The sequence below is a fragment of the Myotis lucifugus genome, unplaced genomic scaffold (assembly GCF_000147115.1).
Source record: "Myotis lucifugus unplaced genomic scaffold, Myoluc2.0 scaffold_49, whole genome shotgun sequence".
Lineage (NCBI taxonomy): Eukaryota > Metazoa > Chordata > Mammalia > Chiroptera > Vespertilionidae > Myotis > Myotis lucifugus.
Window position 1 is genome coordinate 5,074,590 of NW_005871097.1, and position 23,834 is coordinate 5,098,423.

Genomic DNA, 23,834 nt, shown 5'->3' on the forward strand with positions numbered 1-23,834 from the left:
GCCCTCAGCCCCTCACCCAGACTGGCCAGGCACGCCAGTGGGGACCCCCACCCTGAAGGGTGTGTGACCAGCTGCAAACAGCCATCATCCCCTCATCCAGGCTGGCCAGGCACCCCAGTGGGGACCCCCACCCTGATCCAGGACACCCTTCAGGGCAAACCAGCCGGCCCCCAGGCCTCTATCCTATATAGTAAAAGGGTAATATGCCTCCCAGCACCGGGATCAGCAGAGCCGCAAGGCCTCCTAGCACCGGATCAGCTTGACAGGGGGCAGCGCCCAAACCCCCTGATCGCCCTACGGCTCTGTGTGTGACAGGGGGCGGGGCCACAACCTCCCTATCCGCCCTGCTCTGTTCGTGACAGGGGAAGGCGCCCCAACCCCCTGATCAGCCCTGCTCTGTGCCTGATAGGGGGGAGCTCCCCAATCCCCTGATTGCCCTGCGGCTCTGTGTTTGACAGGGTGCAGCACACCAACCTTCTGATCAGCCCTGCTCTGTGTGTAACAGGGGGCGGCGCCCCAACCCCCCCCCCCATGGGCCCTGCTCTGTGTGTGACAGGGTAGAGCCATAACCTCCCCATTGGCCCTGCCCTGAGTGTGACAGGGTGCAGCGCCCTACCCCCCTGATCCGCCCTGCTCTGTGTGTGACAGGGGGCGGTGCCCCAACTCCCCTATCGGCCCTACTCTGTGAGTGACAGGGGGGAGCTCCTCAACCCCCGATCGGCCCTGCTCTGTGAGTGACAGGGTACGGACCCCCAACCCCCCTGATGGGCCCTGCTCTGTGAGTGACAGGGGGCAGCACCCCAACCCCCTGATCGGCCCTGCTCTGTGTGTGACAGGGGGTGGCGCCGCAACCTCCCCATCAACCCTGCCTTGAGTGTGACGGGGTGGCGCCCCAACTCCCCAATCAGCTCTGCTCTGAGCCCGACCAGGGGCTGCACCTAGGGATTGGGCCTGCCCTCTGCCACCCAGGAGCAGGCCTAAGCCAGCAGGTCGTTATCTCCCGAGGGGTCCCAGACTGCGAGAGGGCACAGGCCGGGCTGAGGGACCCCCTTCCCCCCCCCCCCCGAGTGCACAAATTTTTGTGCACCGGGCCTCTAGTTTTATATAATAAAAGCCCAGTGACCTAAACAGTGGAACGACCAAAGACCAGAATGGCTATGGCCCCTCACCCTGGCCGGCTGGTCCCCATCAAGCGGTTAGGGGCGATCAGGCAGGCAGGCAGAGTGGTTAGGGGTGAACAGGCAGGCAGAGGCAGTTAGGGGCAATCAGGCAGGCAGAGACCGTTAGGGGCGATCAGGCAAGCAGGCAGTTAGGGGTGGTCAGGCAGGCAGGCAGAGTGCTTAGGAGCAATAAGGTAGGCAGAGTGCTTAGGGGCGATCAGGCAGACAGAGGCAGTTAAGAGCGATCAGGCAGGCAGAGTGGTTAGGGGCAACCAGGCAGGCAGGGGAGTGGTTAGGGGAGATCAGCCAGGCAGAATGCTTAGGGTTAATCAGGCAGGTAGAGGCAGTTAGGAACGACCAGGCAGGCAGGCAAGTGGTTAGGGGCAATCAGGCATGCAGGCAAGCATTAGGGGCCAGGGGCCAGGATGGCAAGAGGGATGTCCCGCTGTGGATCAGGCCTAAACCGACAGTCGGACATCCCTTTAGGGGTCCCAGATTTCAAGAGGGTGCAGGCCGGGCTTAGGGTACCCCCTCATGCACAACTTTCATGCACCAGGCATCTAGTTTAGAATAATTCTGCATGGAAGATTTATCTACTGTCCATAATTATTTTATACAGTCATTTATTTATAGCAGTATAGATTCATGGGTATTTATTTTATGATATGGGTTATAATTTAATACTATATTATTTATTTTGTTGCTTGAATTGCTCTAGTTTTGGCCACTGGGAACTCATTCAATTGGCTCCTATGTCCCTTCAACATACCCCTCTCTTTATGGTTCCCCCCCAAAACCAGTCTTGGTATGGACAGGGAAGACCAGGAACAGTGATTCTGCATGGGCACTAGGGAAAGTAGCTCTTTGCTTTCCATTCAAACTGCAATATTTGATCCCCGTAATTTCTAGATAGGAGACATATTCAAAACTCCTCCCTAGAAATTGTTTCCAATAGAGTTAACTTGAGACACACATTTCTTATGACCTGATTAACTTCACATAAAGAAGAAATTAACACTTCTCTAGGGACTGTCACAAACCATGATGGAACTTGTCTTGCATTCTCATATTTTGAAGTGTACATTATTCTTTTTTTAAAATATATTTTATTGATTTTTTACGAAGAGGAAGGGAGAGAGATAGAGAGTTAGAAACATCGATGAGAGAGAAACATTGATCAGGTGCCTCCTGCACACCCCCCACTGGCGATATGCCCACAACCAAGGTACATGCCCTTGACCGGAATCGAACCTGGGACCTTTCAGTATGCAGGCCGACGCTCTATCCACTTAGCCAAACCGGTTTCGGCTATACATTATTCTTTTACCATCCATTTTCTTCTGAATAGTAACACAGACTCTGGCCCTCATATTTCTCTTAGCTTATTTGCTTATTGGTAACATTTACTAACCAAAAAAGGTTCCTACTCATAAGCCACCACCTACGTAATCTCACAGACACAGGTGTTATATAAACAGATCCTGCTGATGGATGGTATCGCTATTTGCACCTAGAAAATCTTCATTAAATGATTCTGGGCCTCTTCTCTCAGCCACACGTGTGTACTCAGATTCCATTTTTGCTATCTATCTTCATTTCCTTAGTGGACATGACAAAGTTGATTTATGATTCTACATTTATTTACTCTCATTGCAATTCAGAAGATTCATTTAAATGCTAACTGCTTAGTACTTTTCTTTAAAGAACTGCTCAGCCCTAGCTGGTTTGGCTCAGTGGATGGAGCATCAGCCTGCGGACTGAAGGGTTCCAGGTTTGATTCCTGGTCAGGGCACATGCCTGGGTTGCAGGCTCTATCCCCAGTAGGGGGCTTGCAGGAGGCAGCCGAACAATGACATTTCTATCTCTCTCCCCTTCTTCCTTCCTCTCTGAAAGCACTAAAAAAAATTAAAGAACTGCTCAAAAACTATGTCATCATGGAACACTATACATTTTACAAAATGATTTTTATGGAGATACCAGCAATTGCAGGAGGATTTGAGAATCCGCTTTCCTGTCTTTTCAGGTTAAACTTGCCATAGGCAATTTTGTCTGCTGTTACATAATTAATAGAACACATGAGATTTTTACTCATTCCCTAAGCTTTATTATTCATTCTAATACCACACTAATTTAATTTTAACCCATTTAAATTATTTATTCAAAATTCCATGCAAAAATGTATTCAAACATAAAGATTAATTCACTTAATTAACCTTTTGATTAAAAAATAAAACCCCAGTACTTATCTATATGGATTTCCCCCCTTGAAATAGACTGTGGAGAATTACAACTTCGAAGCTGTATTTCAAGTGGCTACTAATTATGGTCAAATCTGCATGATGAAGGAATCAAAGAATTAATCTATGAGGATTTGCAAGGTCTCTTGCCAAAACTCTTGTTGAAAAATAAAGGTGCTACTGTTGTAACTAGTGAACATTTCCACTCCTTGTTAGTCAGCTAGTCTTTAAACTATTTCTGCATGGCCTCAGGGTCTAGTTAGCAAGCCCAAATGGTTTGGGCTAAAGTGGATGGTTTCATTTATTAATTCCACAAATAATTTTGCTCTGCTGCTGGCATCTATCTCTGTGCTGGAAGCAGTGGAGATTTAAAAATTAGCAGTATATAATCATTGCCCTAAATGTGAGGATTGTCTAGTAGAGGAATAAAGAGAAATGCAAAAATAACCGTAATATAAGACAGAATGAGATAAAGGATGGAAGAAAGGAGCTTAACCACTCCAGAAAAGGAAGACACTATCTCTCTGGGGGGAATCCAAAGGCCTCACATTTCTTTATTTCCCACCTCACTTGTGTGTATAATCAACATTCCAGCTAAATAGGATTATTTTATCCCCCAAATCTTCAGTGCTTACTCATCTCTGATATTGATTTCAGGTCCTCCCCTGTCATTTTTGCTTATTATAATGCTATCAAATGTTAATACATCAGCTCATATATTGCTGCCTCCATTAAACCATTCATTGTTTTTATAAACCAGGTATTAAGATTTGTTTCTGGTCATCTTTGTAATACATGTACAGGGTGGGGTAAAAGTAGTTTTATATTTGTTCATGTGTTAACTAATACATTAATTAAGACATAATAATATAAAAATAAAAATCTGTGTTTCTCGTATTCTGTATAAACTTACTTTTGCCCCACCCTCTATTGTTCTATGTACACCTCTGCTTCTTTCTATTAGGTCAGGGGTTTTATTGGAACACAGTCCATGCTCTTGTGTGTATGTACTAGTATTTGTCTGTGGCGGCCTTTGTGCTATAAGTTCAGAGTTGAGTAGTTGTGACAGAGAGTATATGGCCCACAACACCTAAAATTTTTACTGTCTGTCCCTTCATAGATAATATTTGCTGAGTCTTGTACTAGATAATAAATCCCCCAAGAGCAGGGACTATTTCACTATATTTTTGACCTACTTAATGTCTAACATAGTAGGTGTACCTTGAATATTTTATTGTGTCGAATCAAACCTTTTTAAAGTAAATAATTATGTGATTTAAGTGAGTGCATCCAGGGGGGCAAATAAGAACCATTAAGAGAAATTGACGTGTGAAGAGGAGTTGCTACACAGGAGGTAAGGTCCCCTCTTCCCAGAGCAGTCCAAAGTGTGTTATAAAAAAGAATTGAAAATAATTATTTGATTATAAGCCTAAATATATTGGAATATAACACTTTGAAGCAAATCTTTTGATGCAACATTTTGTAGAGCAAAATTGATTTTTCCATTAGGCTATTATTTGTGCCCATCCATACCAATTATTAATTTTTCAAAGAACTTTTGTTCTCAGTCTTAGAGTTCATAGACCATTTATTTAATAAATGTGGTCTTCATTGATTAGGACAACTGTAATCTTAGCATTTATAAGCTAACTAGAGGCCCGATGCACGAATTCGTGCAAGAGTAGGCCTTCCTTCCCTGGCTGCTGGCACTGGCTTCCCTCTGGCACCCAGGACCCACGCTTCCCTCGTAGCCCTGGCTTCATCTGGAAGGTCGTCCAGTCTAATTAGCATATTATGCTTTTATTATTACAGATGCTGGTTCTGATAATTATTTCAGTTATCAAAATTGTTACATTCAATTTATTTACATTCCATGTCAAATTTTAGAAAGAAATCAAAGATTCAGAATGATGGCATTAACTTCCACTTAAGGCCAAGATGGAGTAACAGGGATCAAAATTACCCTCCATCCTGGATTAACTAAAAACCAATCTGAACAAAACATGAAAAAGTGGTTTTCAAGACATCAGATATTAGGCAAAAAGGGCAGTGATTCCATGAGACATGGAAAACAAATTATGTCAGTCCTGCTATTTCTCCAGCTTACTGTCTTGAGAGAGTTTTCAGGTCATGATGCAGAGAGGAGGAACCTAAGCAGAACTCAACAAAATTCCAAAATGGAAGAGGTGGAGCTGAAGGTCTGGAGAGTCCACAGAAGCTAGAGTTCAGAGGGTAGGATTTGAGTTGAAAAGAGCCAGTAAACTTCAGGAAATCAGAGAGAACGTAGAAAAGCTTAAAGAACAGATGGGACAAATAAAATCATAAAATGATAGATTAAAACCTAACCATATCAATAGTCATATGAGCCACTGGTCAATTCAAATGTGCAGCAAAGGTTGAGACACCCTGCTTTAGTGACACTTCGTTCCAGCACTAAATCTTGCTCTGATCACAGAACATCAGGAACCATTGAATGTGGCCCCCATAGAGTATTTAACAATATATTTAACAATATCTTCTATCTAAGTCACATGGGCCATGCAGAGTTGAGCAATACGTGGTCCTCTCCACAAGGAGTTTACAATATATTTGAGCCCTGATCATTAAGCCACATGTTGGAATACAGTGATCGATATAAGACCCCAAAATGCCATAGATGCAAGGAAGGGAGAGAGGCTGTTTACATTTGATGGAGATTCACGAGGGCTTCCTGTAAGAAGTAGCACCTTCAAGCAGATCTTCAAAAATGGGAAGTGAATTGACCTTCATAGCCATCAGTTTTTCCATCCCTAACAGGAATACTGAGGCCTGCTCTTCTGCTAACAACACAAAAATTTAAGATTTTATAAGATCAATTCATGTATAGTTTGGAAAATATTTTGAAATTCCAGTTTTGTTAAGACATAGTTAATTTTGGAAAGCAAACTGGGGTTGCCCTCCTTTTTTTGTGAGGCATAGAAAATGGTTTGCTTTAAGCATATCATGCAGTTTGCTTCAGATTAGAGTTCATGGTTTCTCAAGTCCAAAGAAATTCTAATGTTCAAATGCACAGATAGTCTTTGATGACACGTTAGAATCAGAGAAAAAAAAACCACTTGGTTTTTGTTAGGCAAAGAAAACGGAGTATTTTCTGATATTTGGGCCCCATGGAAGGGTATGGGGCTGTACCTCTGGTCTGGAATGACTGTAGAGAGCTCAGATGAGGAGACCGGGGATGCCTTTATGGGATTTTAAAAATACGCTTGCATCCAAACCAACTAGAAGAGCAAGAAGAGGAAATAGTCACTTGCACTGGCACACTGAGAAACCTCCAAATCAGTTGTGACAGTGCTAAGGAAGCAAGACAGCAATAAAAATGGCATATCTAGTTGCCCTCTCATCTAAACCATTGCTGTTTTATTATTATTTCTTTGGTTAGATTGCCTATAAGCAATAGCTAGCCAAGAAAAATGAATATACTACTTGATAGAATCAGAGAAGTGAAACTTTATAAAAGTGTTATTATGTTAGAGCAGTGATGGCGAACCTATGACACGCGTGTCAGAGGTGACACGCGAACTCATTTTTTTGGTTGATTTTTCTTTCTTAAATGGCATTTAAATATATAAAATAAATACCAAAAATATAAGTCTTTGTTTTACTATGGTTGCAAATATAAAAAAATTTCTATATGTGACACGGCACCAGAGTTAAGTTAGGGTTTTTCAAAATGCTGACACGCAGAGCTCAAAAGGTTCGCCATCACTGTGTTAGAGTAATGTAATGCAGGCAGCCAGGGTACTCTGTGGTAAAGAATAGCCAGTCAAGGTATCCTAGAGAAAGCTTAGATGGATTTTTCTTAGTGACTAGACTTTGGAGATGTATATATTCATTCATTCATTCAACAAACATTTATTGAGCATATACTATAAGCTAGGTGCTGTTATAGGGAGTAAGCCAGATAAAGATATTTGCCTTCATGGAGCTCATAGTCAAGCTAAGGGAAATAGACAATTAAAATAAACATAATCCATAGTAGAGTTTGATATAAATCTTGGAGTTGCTATTCTATATAATAAAAGCCTAATATGCTAAGTGTCTGACCATTTCTTCGACCCTTCGACCAGTTGCTATGATGCACACTGACCACCAGGGGGCAGACGCCCTGACCAGTAGGTTAGCTTGCTGCTGGGGTCCGCCCGATTGGGACTGGGGGAGATGGGCTGGACACGCCCTGGAGCCCTCCCACGGTCCCTCCCCAGCCCTGATCATGCACTGGTGGGATCCCTCGGCCTGGCCTGTGCCCTCTTGCAATTTGGGACCCCTTGGGGGGTGTTGGAGAGCCAGTTTTGGCCCGATCCCCTCAGGCCCGGCCGAGGTACCCCACTGGCGCATGAATCCGTGCACCCAGACTCTGGTAAGGTAATAAAATACAGTGGGGGAAACAAATACAAATTGAAAAGTTGAGTGGGGTCAAGGTGTTGCTGAAGCATGGTGCAGTGATAATGGCCAGAGCAGGGTTTATTGAAAAGGTAAAATTTGAAAAAATACTTGAAAAAGGTAGACAAGTTAGTCATGTGAATATCTGGGGGCAGAGCTTTCCAGGTACAGAGAGCAGTCATTGCAAAGGCCCAGGACTGACAGCATGTGCCTGGCATATTTGGGAAACAACGAGGAGACCAGTACCTGGAGCAGTGAGCAAGGAAGTAGTGGTTAACTGGCTGTCATCTTGGTAATTGAAATAACTGGGCTATGTGTGTCTCATCATTTAATAAGCTACCCTGGCCTTATTCACTTGGTGGTGTCCATAGGAGCCCCAAGAGCAGCAAGAGAAAGCTAACTACAATATACAAGCATTTTTCAAATCTCTGCTTATGTCATATTTGTCACTGTCCCATTGGCTAAGGCAAGTCATATGGTCAAGTTGACAGTCAATGTGGAAGGGGGCTATTACCTAAAGGGTATGGATACAGAGGGCAGAATTATTATGGTCATCTTCATAAAAAAAAACACCCACAAAACTACTGCATTGCCCTTAGTTTAATGAATTAAAATATTCTATTTCATGTATGTGTCAGTCTTCTTAAGGACAAAAGTTTTCTTTTTTCAGGTCTGTATCTTGAGTATGTAATACATTCTGCATAATAGTTCATATTTTCCTCACCTGAAGACACTTAGGCTGTATGACCCTGAGAGAATTATTCATTTTAATGAAATGGAAAGAGTGTTTGAAATTATATTGAACCTCAAAATGCTATTTTCTCAAATTTATGAGCCTTACCAGGACTTGAGAAGAAGCATAGCCTAGGTAGCTTCTCTGACTGTCAGCTTCCCTGAAAAGGCTGCCAACAACATTCTTAAACTAAAGTGCCACTGGTGCTCCAGCTCTGTCCTGAGAGAATTCACCCACGTCATCTCTTTGCATATTTTTATCACACACTCACTACATCAGTGACTCTTCAATTTGCTGTGGCTTGGGAAATGTCAGAGGGAAAATTTATGAAGTCTCCCACATATGCAGACATCTGGTTAAAAAGCAAGCTGGTCTGCAGATCAATTTGCCAAACCTTGGACGTTCTTGACTTTTTAATCTTTTATCCAAGAACTTAGTGGCATCCTGATTTTATAATACAAAAACATTTCCCAACCTTTTCCAGAAATACCAATCTGACCTAAGAAATTCATTCCAATTAGCTAGGGATGTACCTGATTCGAGGAGCAATTATCTTTATTTTTTAGAGTTAAAACAGACATCCAAATCCTTATTTCAGTACTTCTATAACTATCAGTCTTACTGCTTTCATAGTTTCTCTTACTACAGTGTCTACATTGAAACATTATCATGGGAAATAAAGCAAGACTGAATGTGGCAGAGCTTGGGCCTCTTTTGTTTTAAATTCCAAGCTGTCCTGGGTTTGGTAGCTGCTTAAAATGGCCCAGCTGGTCTTAGTTTACCAGATGGCTGAAAATAAGGGGACATTTTCTCCTATAGGAAATAGGGCATCTCAGTTAATAATGGTTAAAGATGCCTCTGGATCCTTGCTCCAAGGAGATGGTTAAGGACCTGTCAGAGTCACCTGGGCACTTGTGCCATCCCCACTGTTCCCTACCAATGCTCGTTCTCACCTCTACAGTGTCTAGGCTGCAGTCACAAATGAGGACTCAAGACACACTTATGAGTTCCCACAACACATTCAGCTATAATAACACAGAGTAAGGGAAAATACTGCCTGATGTTTCATAGCCTGCTATTCAATTCATCCTGATATTTTCCTGCATGTTGGAAAGACAACAATACACCCAGCCTATAATCTGCCACTGGGGGTTTTAGGCTCCAAATGGTTAGAACATTATCAGCTGAACAGTTTCTTGGAAGTTGGCAGAGATGTATATAGAGTGTCCCAAAAATGTGTACATACTTAGTATAATTATTAATTTCAGTGAGTTAAATCTGAAAAGAAGTAAACCTCAATTGAGCTATGAGCTGTTAAGTGTGTATGCATTTTTGGGACACCCTGTATATATATATATATATATATATATATATATATATATATATATATATATATATATATATATGTAAGTGTGTATGCATTTTTGGGACACTATATATATCTGTGTGTATGGTATTATATATAGATAGATATAAATATTTTATTGATTTTTAGGGAGAGAGGAAGGGAGAGGGAAAAAGAGAAACATCAGTCAGATGCCTCCTGGTGGCAGAGATGTTTATTTTTAGAACTAGTTTTACAGCTTCAAATGGGATGGTATCTATGGAACGGATGACACCCAACCAACTTAGCCACACTGGCCAGGGTGGCAGAGATGTTTATTTTTAGAACTAGTTTTACAGCTTCAAATGGGATGGTATCTATGGAACAGATATTATGCTAGTATTTCATTTTCCTGTATTTGGGGAAGGCAATGAACTTCTGAAAACCAAAGCAAACAAAACCAGACCAAACAAAGCAAAATCCACAAAAACCTTTGGTTGGCAGGAAGGCAGGATATTAACTTGGAATCAATAAACACAAGTTTCTTACTTGAAATGTGTTTAAAATTTGTGAAGCAGGTTGGAAACCTGCCCAGATTGTCTTCTAGAAAAGCTTATTTTATAAGTGTAACCCAAATATGAGTAGGAAGTCCTCATAGCCTGGAATGACCTTTACCTCCTCCTACTTCACATATTTAATCTGCTTTATAGATTCAGCTCAGGCTACCTCCTTTAGGCCTTTTTCCTAACTTCTCTCTCTCCTCTTGCTTCCTCTTTCCATCCTCCCTCTCCTCCTCCCCCTCCATTTCTCCCTCCTCTATTTAATAGGTTAGGTATCTTTCTTGATGTACTTATACAGTCATGTGTGCTTAATGATGGGGATATATTCTGATATATGTGTTGTTAGGTGATGTCATCATTGTGCAAACATCATAGAGTGTACTTACACAAATCTAGAAAAGGTACAGTAAAAATATGGCATGAGAGATTAAAATGATATGCCTTTGGAGTGCACTTACCATGAATGGAACTTACAGAACTGGAAGTTGCTCTGGGTGAGTGAATGAATGAGTGGTGAATGAATGTGAAGGCCTAGGCCATTACTCTACACTACTATAGACTTCATAAACATTGTCCCACAAGCCTTCTGCCTGCTTCCTCTGACAGGGTTGGGAATAGAACACTGAAGCTGTCTGTGCTACTCCATGAATAGGGATGTGGACTGGATAGATTAGAAATATTGAGGAGAAACTGACTGGTTAAGGCGTATTGCTCTTATGTGCCATTGAGTTGGCTCTGACTGCTCGTGACCCTATAAATGAGTGATGTCCACAATGTCCTGTCCTCAACAGCCCTGCTCAGCTCCTGCAGACTCATGCCTACAGCTTCTTTTATGGAGTCAATCCATCTCATATTTGATCTTCCTCTTTTCCTGCTGCCTTCTGTTTTTCCCAGCATCACTGTCTTTTCCAAAGAACTCTGCCTTCTCATGATGTACCTGAAGTAGGACAACTTTAGTTTGGTCATTTTTGCCTCCAGGGATGTTACAGGGTTTAATTTGCTCTAGGACCCACTTTTTCATTTTTCTAAGGGTATCTGTACAGCTCTCCTCCAACACCGCATTTCAAATGAATCAAGTTTTTCCTATCAACCTTCTTCCCTGTTCAACTTTCACATCTTACATAGTAATAGGGAATATGAGGGTGTGGAGGATCTCAGTCTTGGTCTCTAATGACACATCTTTACTCTTAGTGATCTTTCCTAATTCTTCCTTTGCTGTCCTTCCAAGTCTCAGCCTTGTCCTGATTTCCTGGCTGCAGTCTCCATTTGAATTGATGACAGAACCAAGGTAAGCAAAAATATTTAATAATTTTTATGTCAATCAAATATGTTAAAGTTGTGTGATTCTTTTGTAGTTATGATGTATGTCTTCTTGATGTCCAAATGCAGTCCTTCTTTGGCACTTCTTTCATGTTGATGAGAAGTTGTTTCAAATCATTGCTACTTTCTGCCAGTAAGATGGTATCATCTGCATATCTTAAGTTATCAGTAAGGCATAGATCACCATAATAGTGTTTGTTAGGAGGGAATCAAAGGTTGTCTGAGGGTCAGTAGGAATAAGAAAATCAAAATGGAGAGATAAAGGAACACAGGGGACTGTCATGGCCATGTAGTTTTGGCTGTTGTATATTGTCCTGAACCACAAATCCTTCAGTTTTTTGCAGGAAATTCAGCTCTCTCATAATCTTATGTGACCACCATCATATATGTGGTCTGTCATTGAGCAAACTGTTGTCATGTGGTGCTTGACTGTATTCCACCTCTATAATAATAAAAGCATAATATGCTAATTAGACCAGACGTCCTTCTGGACAAAGCCGGGGCTGTGAGGGAAGCCCGGGTCCCGGGTGCCAGAGGGAAGTCAGTGCCAGCAGCCGGGGGAAGGAAGGCCTACTCTTGCACAAATTCGTTCATCGGGCCTCTAGTTGTTTAATAATCACTATTCCAAGTATTTGTCTTTGACATTAAAGATTATAAGCCCCTGAGAGCAAGGATTATGTTTTCTTTATAGTTCATTTCCCCAGCCCCTAGCATAATGAGTGGCACAGAGAAAACATTTAATAAATGTTAGTTGAATAAATGGATGGGTAAATTAATTGCCAATTAAATTACATGTGGAATACCTCTTGACTACAAGACTATTCAACATTGTTTATTCATTCACTAATCAGCGCTTTACTGAGCACCTATTATGAGCCAGGTGTTCTGCTAGTGGTGGTTATGTAAACTTGAATAAATCAATGGGGTTTTTACCATCATATGGATAAAACTCTAAATTAAATATTTCTTTTATAAGTTTAACAGTTTTGAGAGGGGATATTCTTGTTATCTCATAATTTTGACTAAAGCCTCACTCTTAAGGGAGACTACATACACATTTGCATGCAGGATGCAGGACATTCTTAAAGAATGAAAAAGCTATTGAGAGACCCTTATTCCCCCAAACCCTGTATTATTGCAGACAACTAGACATTAAAAATAATTAATTGAAATAATGTGCATGCCTACTCTGTAAAGGTTGTTGCCGCAGGCACTGGAGTAACTTTACAGTCAGCATAGTGGAGCATCTGCTCAGGGACTGCAGTATTTATAAATTAAAATGAGTATCTATATATGTGTATGTGTGTGTTTGTGTGTGTGTAAGTGTATGGTTAATTCTTTATTTTCCATGACTCACTTTTGATCCCATTTTCTTTTCTCACTTGTCATCTATATGAGTCACATCTCTCCACAGTCAGCTGAGAGCCAACCATGTTTAATAATAGCCTAAGAAAAATACATGTAGGAAGATAAACCTGCTGATGGCAAAAAGATAACCACTATGAGTTCAGAGCCCAGTATAAAATGATTTTTGAATATGCCCTCTTTTGGTTCCTGATTATCTCTACATGCAAAGATCACTGATCAGTGACAATTTACTTAGCAATAGTTTTGACCATTGATATAGAAACATAATAGCTAATAAGAATGAATAACACATTTTTAAAAACTCAAGCTCTCACTTTGAAAATAAATGGCTACTATTTTCATAGCAATAAGTGGTTGGAGGCTAAATGTCTTACTTTTGACATTATCTGCTTACAATTTGTCACCAATACCTTAGCTATCTATAAAATTGTAAAATACATGGTTGTGCATCCTGGGGTTTAATAATGGCATGGCATGCGGTGATGGCAGTAACTAATAACTAAAGAGAAATAAGCAAATGAACCACTTTGGGAGGGAGCACAGTGTGGATTAGAATTTCTAATAGGTAAAATTGATTTGTGATTTTATAGCTGAATAAAAGGCTGTTCGTATTTTTAACAACTATATTCCAATAGAAATATGGCCCATGTATTTTGTACTATTTGTTCTAAAAAAACTATCAGAGACATCTATTCTTTTCTCTTTTAGCATACTAAATCTAATATTTATCTTTGGAGGCATGGACCTGAAAAGTTTGTAGAACTATTTTTACAGCATCCAGTTCATCTCTATTATAGCCACAGACCTTCACATGTCACCGTATCTTCCAACATAGGAAATAATGCGGACCACAATCTAATATTTCTCATCATGTAAAATGCAGCACAACTGAGCATAAGTTCAAGCCACCAAAGATATGGGATTACATCTCAATTTTCTGGAACTGGTTTTTGGAGAGACTGCTCAACCATATGAGGCAGTATACACTGAATACTAAATTGAACTCACACTCCTGTAAAATTGAAGCCAATGCCTCAATGTACTCAGTGAAAGGGGGAAACACACAGAGGTACACTGTTGGGGAGCTGGAGCATTTCACAAGTGGAGCATATATCATTACTTGCTTAAGTAGTATTTACAAATGCAGAGGGCCTGCCTTACATAAAAATAGATTGTGCAGCCATTATGGATTATTGCTTGACTTGCCACAAAATGTCTATGTGTCACTGATATCCACCCCACACTTCTCCGTCAACCTCCCACAGTTACCAGAATGTCCACCAAGTTGGAGGATTCCACTGATCTTTCTCTAGGTAATTATGTCACTTGAAAATAGTAGTGTATCAGCCATTATGGTAAATTAAGGCATAACAAAGATTCATGTATCTCATTTGCTGCACCGTAATATTGTACATTCATTTCATATATATATATATATATATATATATATATATATATATATATATACACACTCATTGAGATGGCTTTTCTGCATAAACTTCCAGGAGCTTAATTTAAATTTTTATTAATGTAAGTGACTTTACTGAGCATACAGATCACAATTACTTCACCAATACAATGTTGACAATACAGCATAAGTTGAATTAGTCTTACTTCAATTCCTGCAAGCTTCATGGCTCATAAACAACATAATGTCAAAAGCACTCAAGCGCTTCTTAGAATTCCTGAATGTTTCTGCCTCCACTCATTTCTCCTCTCTCATAACCCTGAGTCCCCTTTCCCCTAATTGATCTGATTATGAAGTTGCCCCATATCCTCAAAGCTCTAATGATCTCAAACTCAGTTCTTTGTTATCTTATTGCATTTGCATCTCCAACAGTGTCACAGACTGGTAGGTATTTCTGGCTTCCCAGAATCCTCTAGCCTACAAAACCTTTGACAAACTTCTCAGGTCACTGTTGTCAAGTGAGGAGATTTCTTACCTTTGGCAGAGACGCCCTGGAACCTGAACTCTGGGTGGTCATCGTTAAAACTGTGGTGATGCCCAGTGCGACCCTGGCAGGGGCTGCATCCATGTTTATCCAAAAGGAGACCCAGGACAAAATGACTATCAAGAGACTGGGGATGTACATCTGGATCAAATAATATCCCATCTGGCGTTCCAAGTGAAACTTAACCTCAATACAGGTAAACTTTCCTGGAAGGCAAGAAATGATTACTTAAAATCCAATTAGAATTTATCTTTCCTATTAGACTCGCACTTTATTTTAAAAAATAAGAGTATTACAGATGGATTTGAAAGATTTTACAAGATGCTCGCTCTACATAAGCAATTGAACTCCTTTCCTACTTAACCAGTAATAGAAATGACAGTGCAAGAATGAGTGATCTAAAGAGTCACTGGACCAAAACCACGTGGGATTACTAATTTTCAAAATCTGTGCCTTTTTGAAGCTTATTTTGATAGAGTTTCAGAATTTGCAAGGCTGTCATATATAATATATAACCCACAGAATATATGTATAGTATATAGTATACAGCATAACATATATAATAAATAACATGTAATATGTAACATTTGAAACCATTTTCTCCAAAGTTGTAAAGTTCACATGGGCTTCCCAAAGAATTTGAATAATTGTGTATTTATTTTTGTGTTATCAATAGCAAGAGAAAAATATGTATTTGTATCAGCCATGCATATAATCTAGTCATTGTAAACATTTCCTAGCCTTTTGGGTAATTGCTTGAGGACATTTAGACTATTCCTAGAATCTGTTTACAATGTTACACTCCCTATAAAAAGAGTGCATATAAAAATATTAAAACTTTTGACATACTACTAAGAAATAGATGTCCCTTCTCCTTTCCACACTTCCCCTCTTTAATCGGCTTGACATTAGAGCTCCAGAAGGTAATTTGGCTTAGTCCAGACAAATTATAAGAGGTAGGGTTGGACTCTTCTTTGTCAGGAAGAACACCTTGGAATTATGTTTTAGTTACTTGAATAGGAAGCACTGTTGACTGCTAAAACAAGTTTTCATGGGCCATTTTACTCAGAAAGGGACCTGGAGCAGTCACTGAACAAACTATCATGTCTAGATTGCCTACCTATGTTCAGCTTGTGTGGTATCAAAACTGGGACATGCATATGAAAAGCCATCAACTTTACTGGGCAGGCATAATCTCCCAGGTAACAACAGATGCCCACTGTTGCTATTGATTCAAATTCCCCCCCTGCCCCCCCCCCCCGCCATGTGTCTGTCAGCACTACTGACAATGCATGTCTTTAGAGCCAGCTGAATTCCTGCCAGCTGATTTTCATCCAAACTCCTATTATTGTTCAGTCCTGGGGAGCACAACAGCTGTGCTTCTGGGTTACAACGACCTATGTTATTATTCCTTTCTTCTACTAAGACAGAGAGTGCAAATTGACTTGGGGGTCCCATGTCAAAAGTGGATGCCAGGAACAGGCCAGAATTTATACACTTCCTGCACCACTTACAAGGTCCTATACACTGGTTCTCAGACTCATTTGACAGCAGATGGTCAGCAAGAGAACAGTAAAAGATTCCCAAATCTCTTTACTTATCTCTCTGTTTTGGAGAAATTTTCTGTTGTGCTCACTGACCTATTCCAGAGGGTATAGGTATCTTATCTTGGCGGGGTGGGGCGGGGGGTGAGATGGAGTCAAGTCCAGGCCCTTGCCCTTGTAGATCCATTTTCTTGGTAAAAATGCAGCAATTAGGGTGATGGGACATATAACCCAAGCTGCAGATGGAGCCCACTTGGGTTTAGCAGCTGAAAGAAAACTTACCAGTGTTGTAGTGTTTTGTGCAGTAGCCGAGTTCCTTCTCTTCCTTTAAAATAAACTGAGGAAGGGTCAATCCTTCAGCAACTTGTACTGGACCATCACTCAACCACTCAAATATCAGGTCATTCATTGTGTATCCAACTGAGATAAACAAATGACAGTGAAAAATTGAATGCATCTTTCCAAGAAACCTTGAAAGGCTAGCCATGTAAAGAAACAAACAAGAAAATTGTCTAAAGCAGACACATGCTCAATCAGTTTAAGAGCATTTTTAATAAAATAGCTGCAATCATCATGACAAGTACATGTCTTTGTAGCCAACAAAATTGAAGACAACAAGCTATTTCTGAATGATTTATTTCCATATAATGAAAGAATGGAATCTATGAAGTCCATTTTCTTCACTAAATTTTTCTGAAGAACAAACAAACAAATATAAAAACCCATTGGAGACTATCTTTACTTGAAAGAGCTCTGTCTGTGACAATCCAATAAGACAATGCAATTCATGGTGCTAGCATTAGTATTTAAAATGAAAAAAACTTTTTTTTTAAGAAATGAGAATGAATTCATCATAGGCCTAAAGCATTCCCATTGCAACTTGGCCCCTCTCCTAGGGTCTATTTGTTTTCAGAAAGCTTATGTTAAAGTTCTTATGGTCAATCCTTAGTTACTTTAGCATGTGGGGAAAGCTAGAGAGAGGTAACCTAAGAAGTTGTAGAATATGCAAATCAAGCATATTCATTTGTTCTAGTGTCTTGCAAAATGGGTCCACTCATCACAATGATTAATATGAAGTAATTTATCTATATGTACATTCTCTATATGTAACGTCATATTGTTATATGACTCTTGAACCACCCAAAGTAAGATTGTTATCAGTTTACTAAACCAAAGTTAGTTCTTAGTCTCCAAGCTCCTTGTTAACTAGGTCATTATCTATAAAGTGCTCTGGATCTTTTAAAGCCCCAGAAATGAAGACTGCTCTTCCTTCAGATGCTATTTCTCTCTCCTCTCCCTTTGTGATATTTGAACACTAAAATTAGAGTGAAGAGTACAAGGAATATTATGTGAGGTTTTGATTAACCAATAACCTCAGCATGTTTATTAAGTTTATAGATTCTTATCATTCTTTACTACAGCTTAGTGACTCACCAAAGCTCCTCAGAATCAATGTCAATGTCAATTAGAATCTACTTTCCTCTTTCTTTGGACCACTTTTTCATTCAAAGCCAAAAATAATATGGGAAGCAAGGGATTACAAAACAAGGAATTGCAACAGAGAGAATGGCCAACCCTATTACAATGCTATGTGAGTAGTTGGGTATCTCCAATAAACACAAGAAGATCATCAAACACCCCATATCTTTGTCTGGTGAGCTTCTTGCTGGCCACCATGATAATAGTCTTGTCAGTTACCCTGAAGACCCAGCCTGGAGCAGACAGACCAGATAAAGAGGTGAGGAAGGAGGAGGTAATATAAGGGTAGAAAAGTAGAGTAATTTCTGTCCTTCATATTCAAAGTTAGTGGTAAACACATTACTTCTTCTTTGATTTTCTACTTCTAGGTCCTGCAAAGACCAACCATATTTACTAATTGGAGTTTTTTAAGCCTTGGAGGAGCCTCAAATGGCAACTCTGGTTGCTGATTTATAGAGAACATAAGTGTTGGGCTGAGGCAGGGGTGAGTTTGGAGCAGTAGAGAAGATATGAAGAAGGAATCATTATGTAAGAAACAGTTTTTTCTTCACTTTCTTCTCAAGAGAAGAGGTTATGGGGGGAGGGGAGAATACATAAAGTTTATTGTCAATCAGAAATTCTCATTTTATCCCTGACAACTTTTTTTTTAAAACAAAGACATTTTATTATTTTGTTTATTTCTGTAGGAAGTTTCAAGGGAAATCATGGTGATTTTAAATGATCAGAAGGAAACCCTGTCACTGCCTCTTTTTTTTAAAAAAATAATAGTTGATATCTTTTGTATTTATTATTTTTCTAAACCAAGAAGTTAAAAGTATTTCCTTGCTCTTGCCTCATTAAATCTTCTAACATCCCCATAGATCAGTAGGACTTATTATTCTCTACATTTTACAAACTGAGAAACTGTCAGAGCAAGCCAGAAAAAAATTCATGTGTCTTGACTGAACATGCCATTACCTTGGAGGCATTAGCAGCTTATGGCATGTGTCAAAGATTTCAGTGGCATCACGGCTGGGGCATAAAAGGGACTAAGTAGATAGCATTTCTCTACTTTCTTCACCATGCCTTTATGTGTCCACTGCCCATCTAAAGGATATATATATATATATATATATATTATTGATTTTTTACAGAGAGAAAGGGAGAAGGATAGAGAGTCAGAAACATCGATGAGAGAGAAACATCGATCAGCTGCCTCCTGCAGACCCCCTACTGGGGATATGCCCACAACCAAGGTACATGCCCTTGACCGGAATCGAACCTGGGACCCTTCAGTCCGCAGGCCGACGCTCTATCCACTGAGCCAAACCGGTGAGGGCAGGAGATGCCTCTTATCCCATATCATCTCAGGCCCCTCAGTTTTGCATCCTCCTCTGACTAAGTCTCTTGTATCTTGTCCTCAAATCAATTATCCCTCCCTGCCGAAATTCCTTTGGGGGTGATGGTCTATATGAGCATAAGATAGACATATAATTTTCTGATTAGAGAGCAATTCATTATAGAGATTGAATGACTAATCATCTTAATTTTCTGAGGAGATATTTTCATTTCAAAAAATAGCTTACTCAATCAGGCTTCTTTTTGAGGAAAGTGAGTTATTTGGCATTTTACTTTGAAAGATTGTCTATTAGGTATCAGACATGCACACACACTTTTGCTTGCCCTTTCATTGGGACCTTGGGAGTTGGTAAGTAGGTAGAGAATGAGACTTATGGGTCTTTCTCCTTAATTAATGACACACTAAAAGAACCAGGTTATTGATTAAAACAAGGAGGCAGTCATTTCAACAGCAGTGACTTACAACTCTCCAGCTGCATTGTACATGTCTGGACATCCATTGGAAAATTCTTCAAGTCCATGGGACAGGATAAGGTCAAAGTGAGCCTTAGCAAAAAAAAAGTTATAGAAAATAAAAAAGTAAGTGTTTTAAATCTGTGAGGTCTGATTCTTGAGAAACAAACCAAAAATACATTTGATATTAAAGCAAAGTGACTGATTCAAATAATGAAATCTAAGCTCGAACACAGGTCAATGCTTTTTATTTTTTAAGTTTGCCATTATAGGTAAAATTTAAAAATAATGTACAGTTTTACTATAACCCCTTACTTTCTATTTCCCATCTTCCAATCTCTGACTCCTACCTCCCAGAAGCTCTGGTCACAAGCTTATTTTAGGATCAGCAAGAGCACTGAGAAATACTATAATGAGGACAATGGGCTCTTACCTATACTGCTGTCCAAAATACATAAAGTTTATACTGTTTTAGATTTATATTTCGGACAGGTGGACTTTGCTTCAATGACAGTAAAGGATGTGATAAGCATATTTGGTTGTGATTGAGTATTGGTTCTCCTATCAAATGAGCATATTTAACTTGAATGTCTTTTCATTTGATAATCTATGTGGGTGGGTTAACAATGTATTGCAGCATTCATTCTAGAATTTTGATAAATCTGGAGCATGTAATCCTTGAGCTGAAAGAAAAACATTTAAGGATAGTGGCTCGTACATAGTCTTCACATCTCTGCACCCAAGAGGGCTACTCTGCTCCCCTTTTCCTTAACTTTTCTGAGCTCCAGCCGGCAATGATCAAGCCTTATATTGTCAGGATATTGTTTGAGCCGCCATCTCTTTTGCACCATTTCATTGATTCATTCATTCATTCATTTTTGTTAATCCTCACCCGAGGATATTTTTTCCATTGATGTTTAGAGAAAGTGGAAGGGAGAGGTAGAGACACACAGAGAAACATTGATGTGAGAGAGACACATTGTTTGGTTACCTCCTACATGCACCTGACTGGGGCTGGGAGTCCAGACTGCAACCAAGGTATGTGCCCTTGACCAGAATCAAACCTACAACCCTTCAGTCCACAAGCTAATGCTCTGTCTACTGAGCCAAACCAGCCAGGGCTACCATTTCCCTTTTTTTAGTCCTCAGTGAGATGGTGCTTACCTATTGCTCTTTAATTTTTCTATACCTCAGTGATTCAAGAAAGAAATTAAGGTAGAGAATTAGCATATCTGAGTTCCCTTACCAGTATTGCTTCAAACTATCTCTGTCCCCTAAGCAAGACCTTTAACTTGATAAACATTCATCTCCTTATCAAATGATGGGATAGGATAAAATAATGTTTATTTCTATTTAGCACCAATACTAGAATCCCTGTTATTCTAAAGTTCACTGCTCCAGTCCTGTTTATTTTCTCTAAGAACTCTTTTATATCTGTAGATCCCTTTGACTCTGGCACTACAATCGAAACTCTCCCTTGCTGGCATGCTCATTCTCACTCTCTCCTACTGGTCCTCTTCTCTTTTCTTTCTCTGTTTCATTTTGTACATTCTATATAATATGAAACACAAAGTAGTGGCATATACTTCAAAGAAAGTAAAAATTTGGGATCTGAAGTGAGATTAGACAAAGAATCTATGCTGACAATCTTCAAACTTGTTAAAATACAACAGTGATTAGGAAAAGCAAGATACAAAACAGTGCAGTGTGACCTCAATTGTGTAAAAATATATTCTTATTCTTGGACATAAGTACAACACTATATTAAGCGTAGATATTTTTGGTTTGTAGAATGATTCATATTTTGTTTTTACTCTTTATTCTGCATTATCTATATTGACACATGTAGGTTATTTGAAGATGTCTTTCATGTAATTAAACATGTCTTCAAACAATACCTGAAAGGTAAAATTATAAAATTCTGTCTTATTCAGTCTGGTACTGCTCTTGCTATAATTTTTTATTATTTAAATTTTGCCATAAACATACAGTATTTTACCTCCATTGCTAAATAAGTTACTTAGCTTCTGTGGGCTATTCTGAGAAAACAAATACCATGTCTCTAAAGGGAAAAAATAGATATTTGAGTTATCAACAACTGACTTAACATTTTAGGAACAATAATTTTTGTCAGTCATGGATTTCATTTAGAGATATCGATATGATATAGATATTTAAAATTTTTTTCCAGCATAGGAGACTTTATTTTTTGGAAAGCACAGTTTTATTGAGATTAATGCCATGGACTCTTTTAAATAAAAGTAAAAGGATCAAAATGAAAATCTCTAGTAATCAATTTAAAAAACCTGACACTTTGTAAAGGGGTAAAAACCACAAAAGAATCTATGACTTTTTAAAACTGTTATTAACTCAAGGAGAATCTATTTATTCTTTCCTATTTTTTAAGAGGAAATACTTTCATCAAACAAAAATATGTTCATTATAGAAAAATAATCAGTGAGCATGTACATAATTTAAGTGAATCAAACCCAGAAAAATCTATAAGTTTCTTATGAGAAATTAGAAAGTAATAATAGTGGAAATAAATACAGTTTTAAAAGCATGCAACATGGAATTTAACTCTATTTTGTTTGCTATTGGAAACAACCCAATTTTAATATTCTTAATCATAGGTTTGCTGAATATGGCTCTTTTGTGAGGTGAACTTTTCACATTTATTTAGGGAGCAGAAGCCACACACACAATTATATCTGCCTTTGTGGCAGATCTAACAATTCTATGGAGATCCAGAATTCTTGGGGTAAACTATTACCAGCATGGAATACCCGATTGAGAGAAATTCCCAACAAGCATGAAACTGTCTCTGAATTTTGGCTCAGCTGAGAACTCAGCGGGTATTTCCCTTTCTCCTTATTTGTTTTCTAATTTCCTTTCTAGATGGGTTTAGTATTGGAACCCAATGGGTGCCAATAACAAGGAGGCAAGTTAACAGCTCCATGGTGTGCTAAATCATGTAATCAGTTGAGCAAATAGGAAGCAATTGTAAAGATCTAAATCAGTCCCTTCATAGGCTGGAGAGCCCATAGTTTATGATGTTTAGTTTACTATACATCTGCAGGCCTGAAATGCGGGCTTGCCCTTTACTTATTTTTTCTTCCTTTTTCATTGAAGTTACTATAAGACACAGTGAAATTATACAAATATTAAGTTGTACCGTGATGACTTTTTATATCTCTATCCACCCACTTAACAAGCACCCAGGTCCAGTTTTAGAATAATTCCATCACCCCAGAACATTCCCTTGTGCTCTCTTCCCAGTCAAGAACCTTCAAAAATAACCACCACTGCTTTCCTTTATTTAAGCTATTCTTTTATTTAAAAGTAGTTTTGGGTAAAATGAGCTTAATATTTTGTACAGATGCAGAAATTGCATCAAATAAGATGGACACATACAGCATCACACTAAAATGTGAACAATTTTTATCTGCTTTACTCTGGATCTCCATCTATTTTTGGTGGGTCTCACAGAGTATTTTAATTGAGATTCAGACTGTTTGCTGGCAGACACTGCCTACAACATGTCAGATTTGCTCTCTCATCTTTTTTCATAATCTAAAATATTAAGGCCATTGCACCTGAGAGCAGTGAGCTGAGGCTGCCCATCTTCCATTTGATTTTTGTTAAAGAACTCATTTCCTGAAGCATTATCACACATCCCCCACTGTCATTGTGGCCAACATACAAGCTACGGTTTGTACAAGGGAAGGAATATAGTTTTCTTACAGGGAGGCCCTGCTTCTTTACTGAGAGTAAGAGGCTGAGCAAACATTTCAGTTTTAAAGGCAAGAGAACAGAACAAAGTCTCCCAAAATTTCACTTCCCTTCCTTACTACTCTCCTATTCAGTTCACCTTGATCATAAAACCAGTTCTTGGCTTTATACCTTGCTTAAAGTTTAAATGATTAATAGATGCAGACATTATAAAT

At 39.3% G+C, this 23,834-nt stretch overlaps 1 protein-coding gene across 3 annotated transcripts in view; it reads right to left on the reverse strand.

The window, feature by feature from the left end:
* GLRA2 (glycine receptor alpha 2) overlaps positions 1–23,834 on the reverse strand; it is a 173,496-nt gene that overhangs the window by 89,833 nt on the left and 59,829 nt on the right. For all 3 annotated transcript variants that reach the window (XM_006088593.3, XM_006088594.3, XM_023753672.1), the window contains 3 exons: positions 19,898–19,980; positions 16,900–17,037; positions 15,065–15,279 (listed from right to left, as the gene is read on the reverse strand). In XM_006088593.3, the coding sequence (XP_006088655.1) occupies positions 15,065–15,279; positions 16,900–17,037; positions 19,898–19,980 (436 nt within the window). The remainder of the gene's footprint in view (positions 1–15,064; positions 15,280–16,899; positions 17,038–19,897; positions 19,981–23,834) is intronic.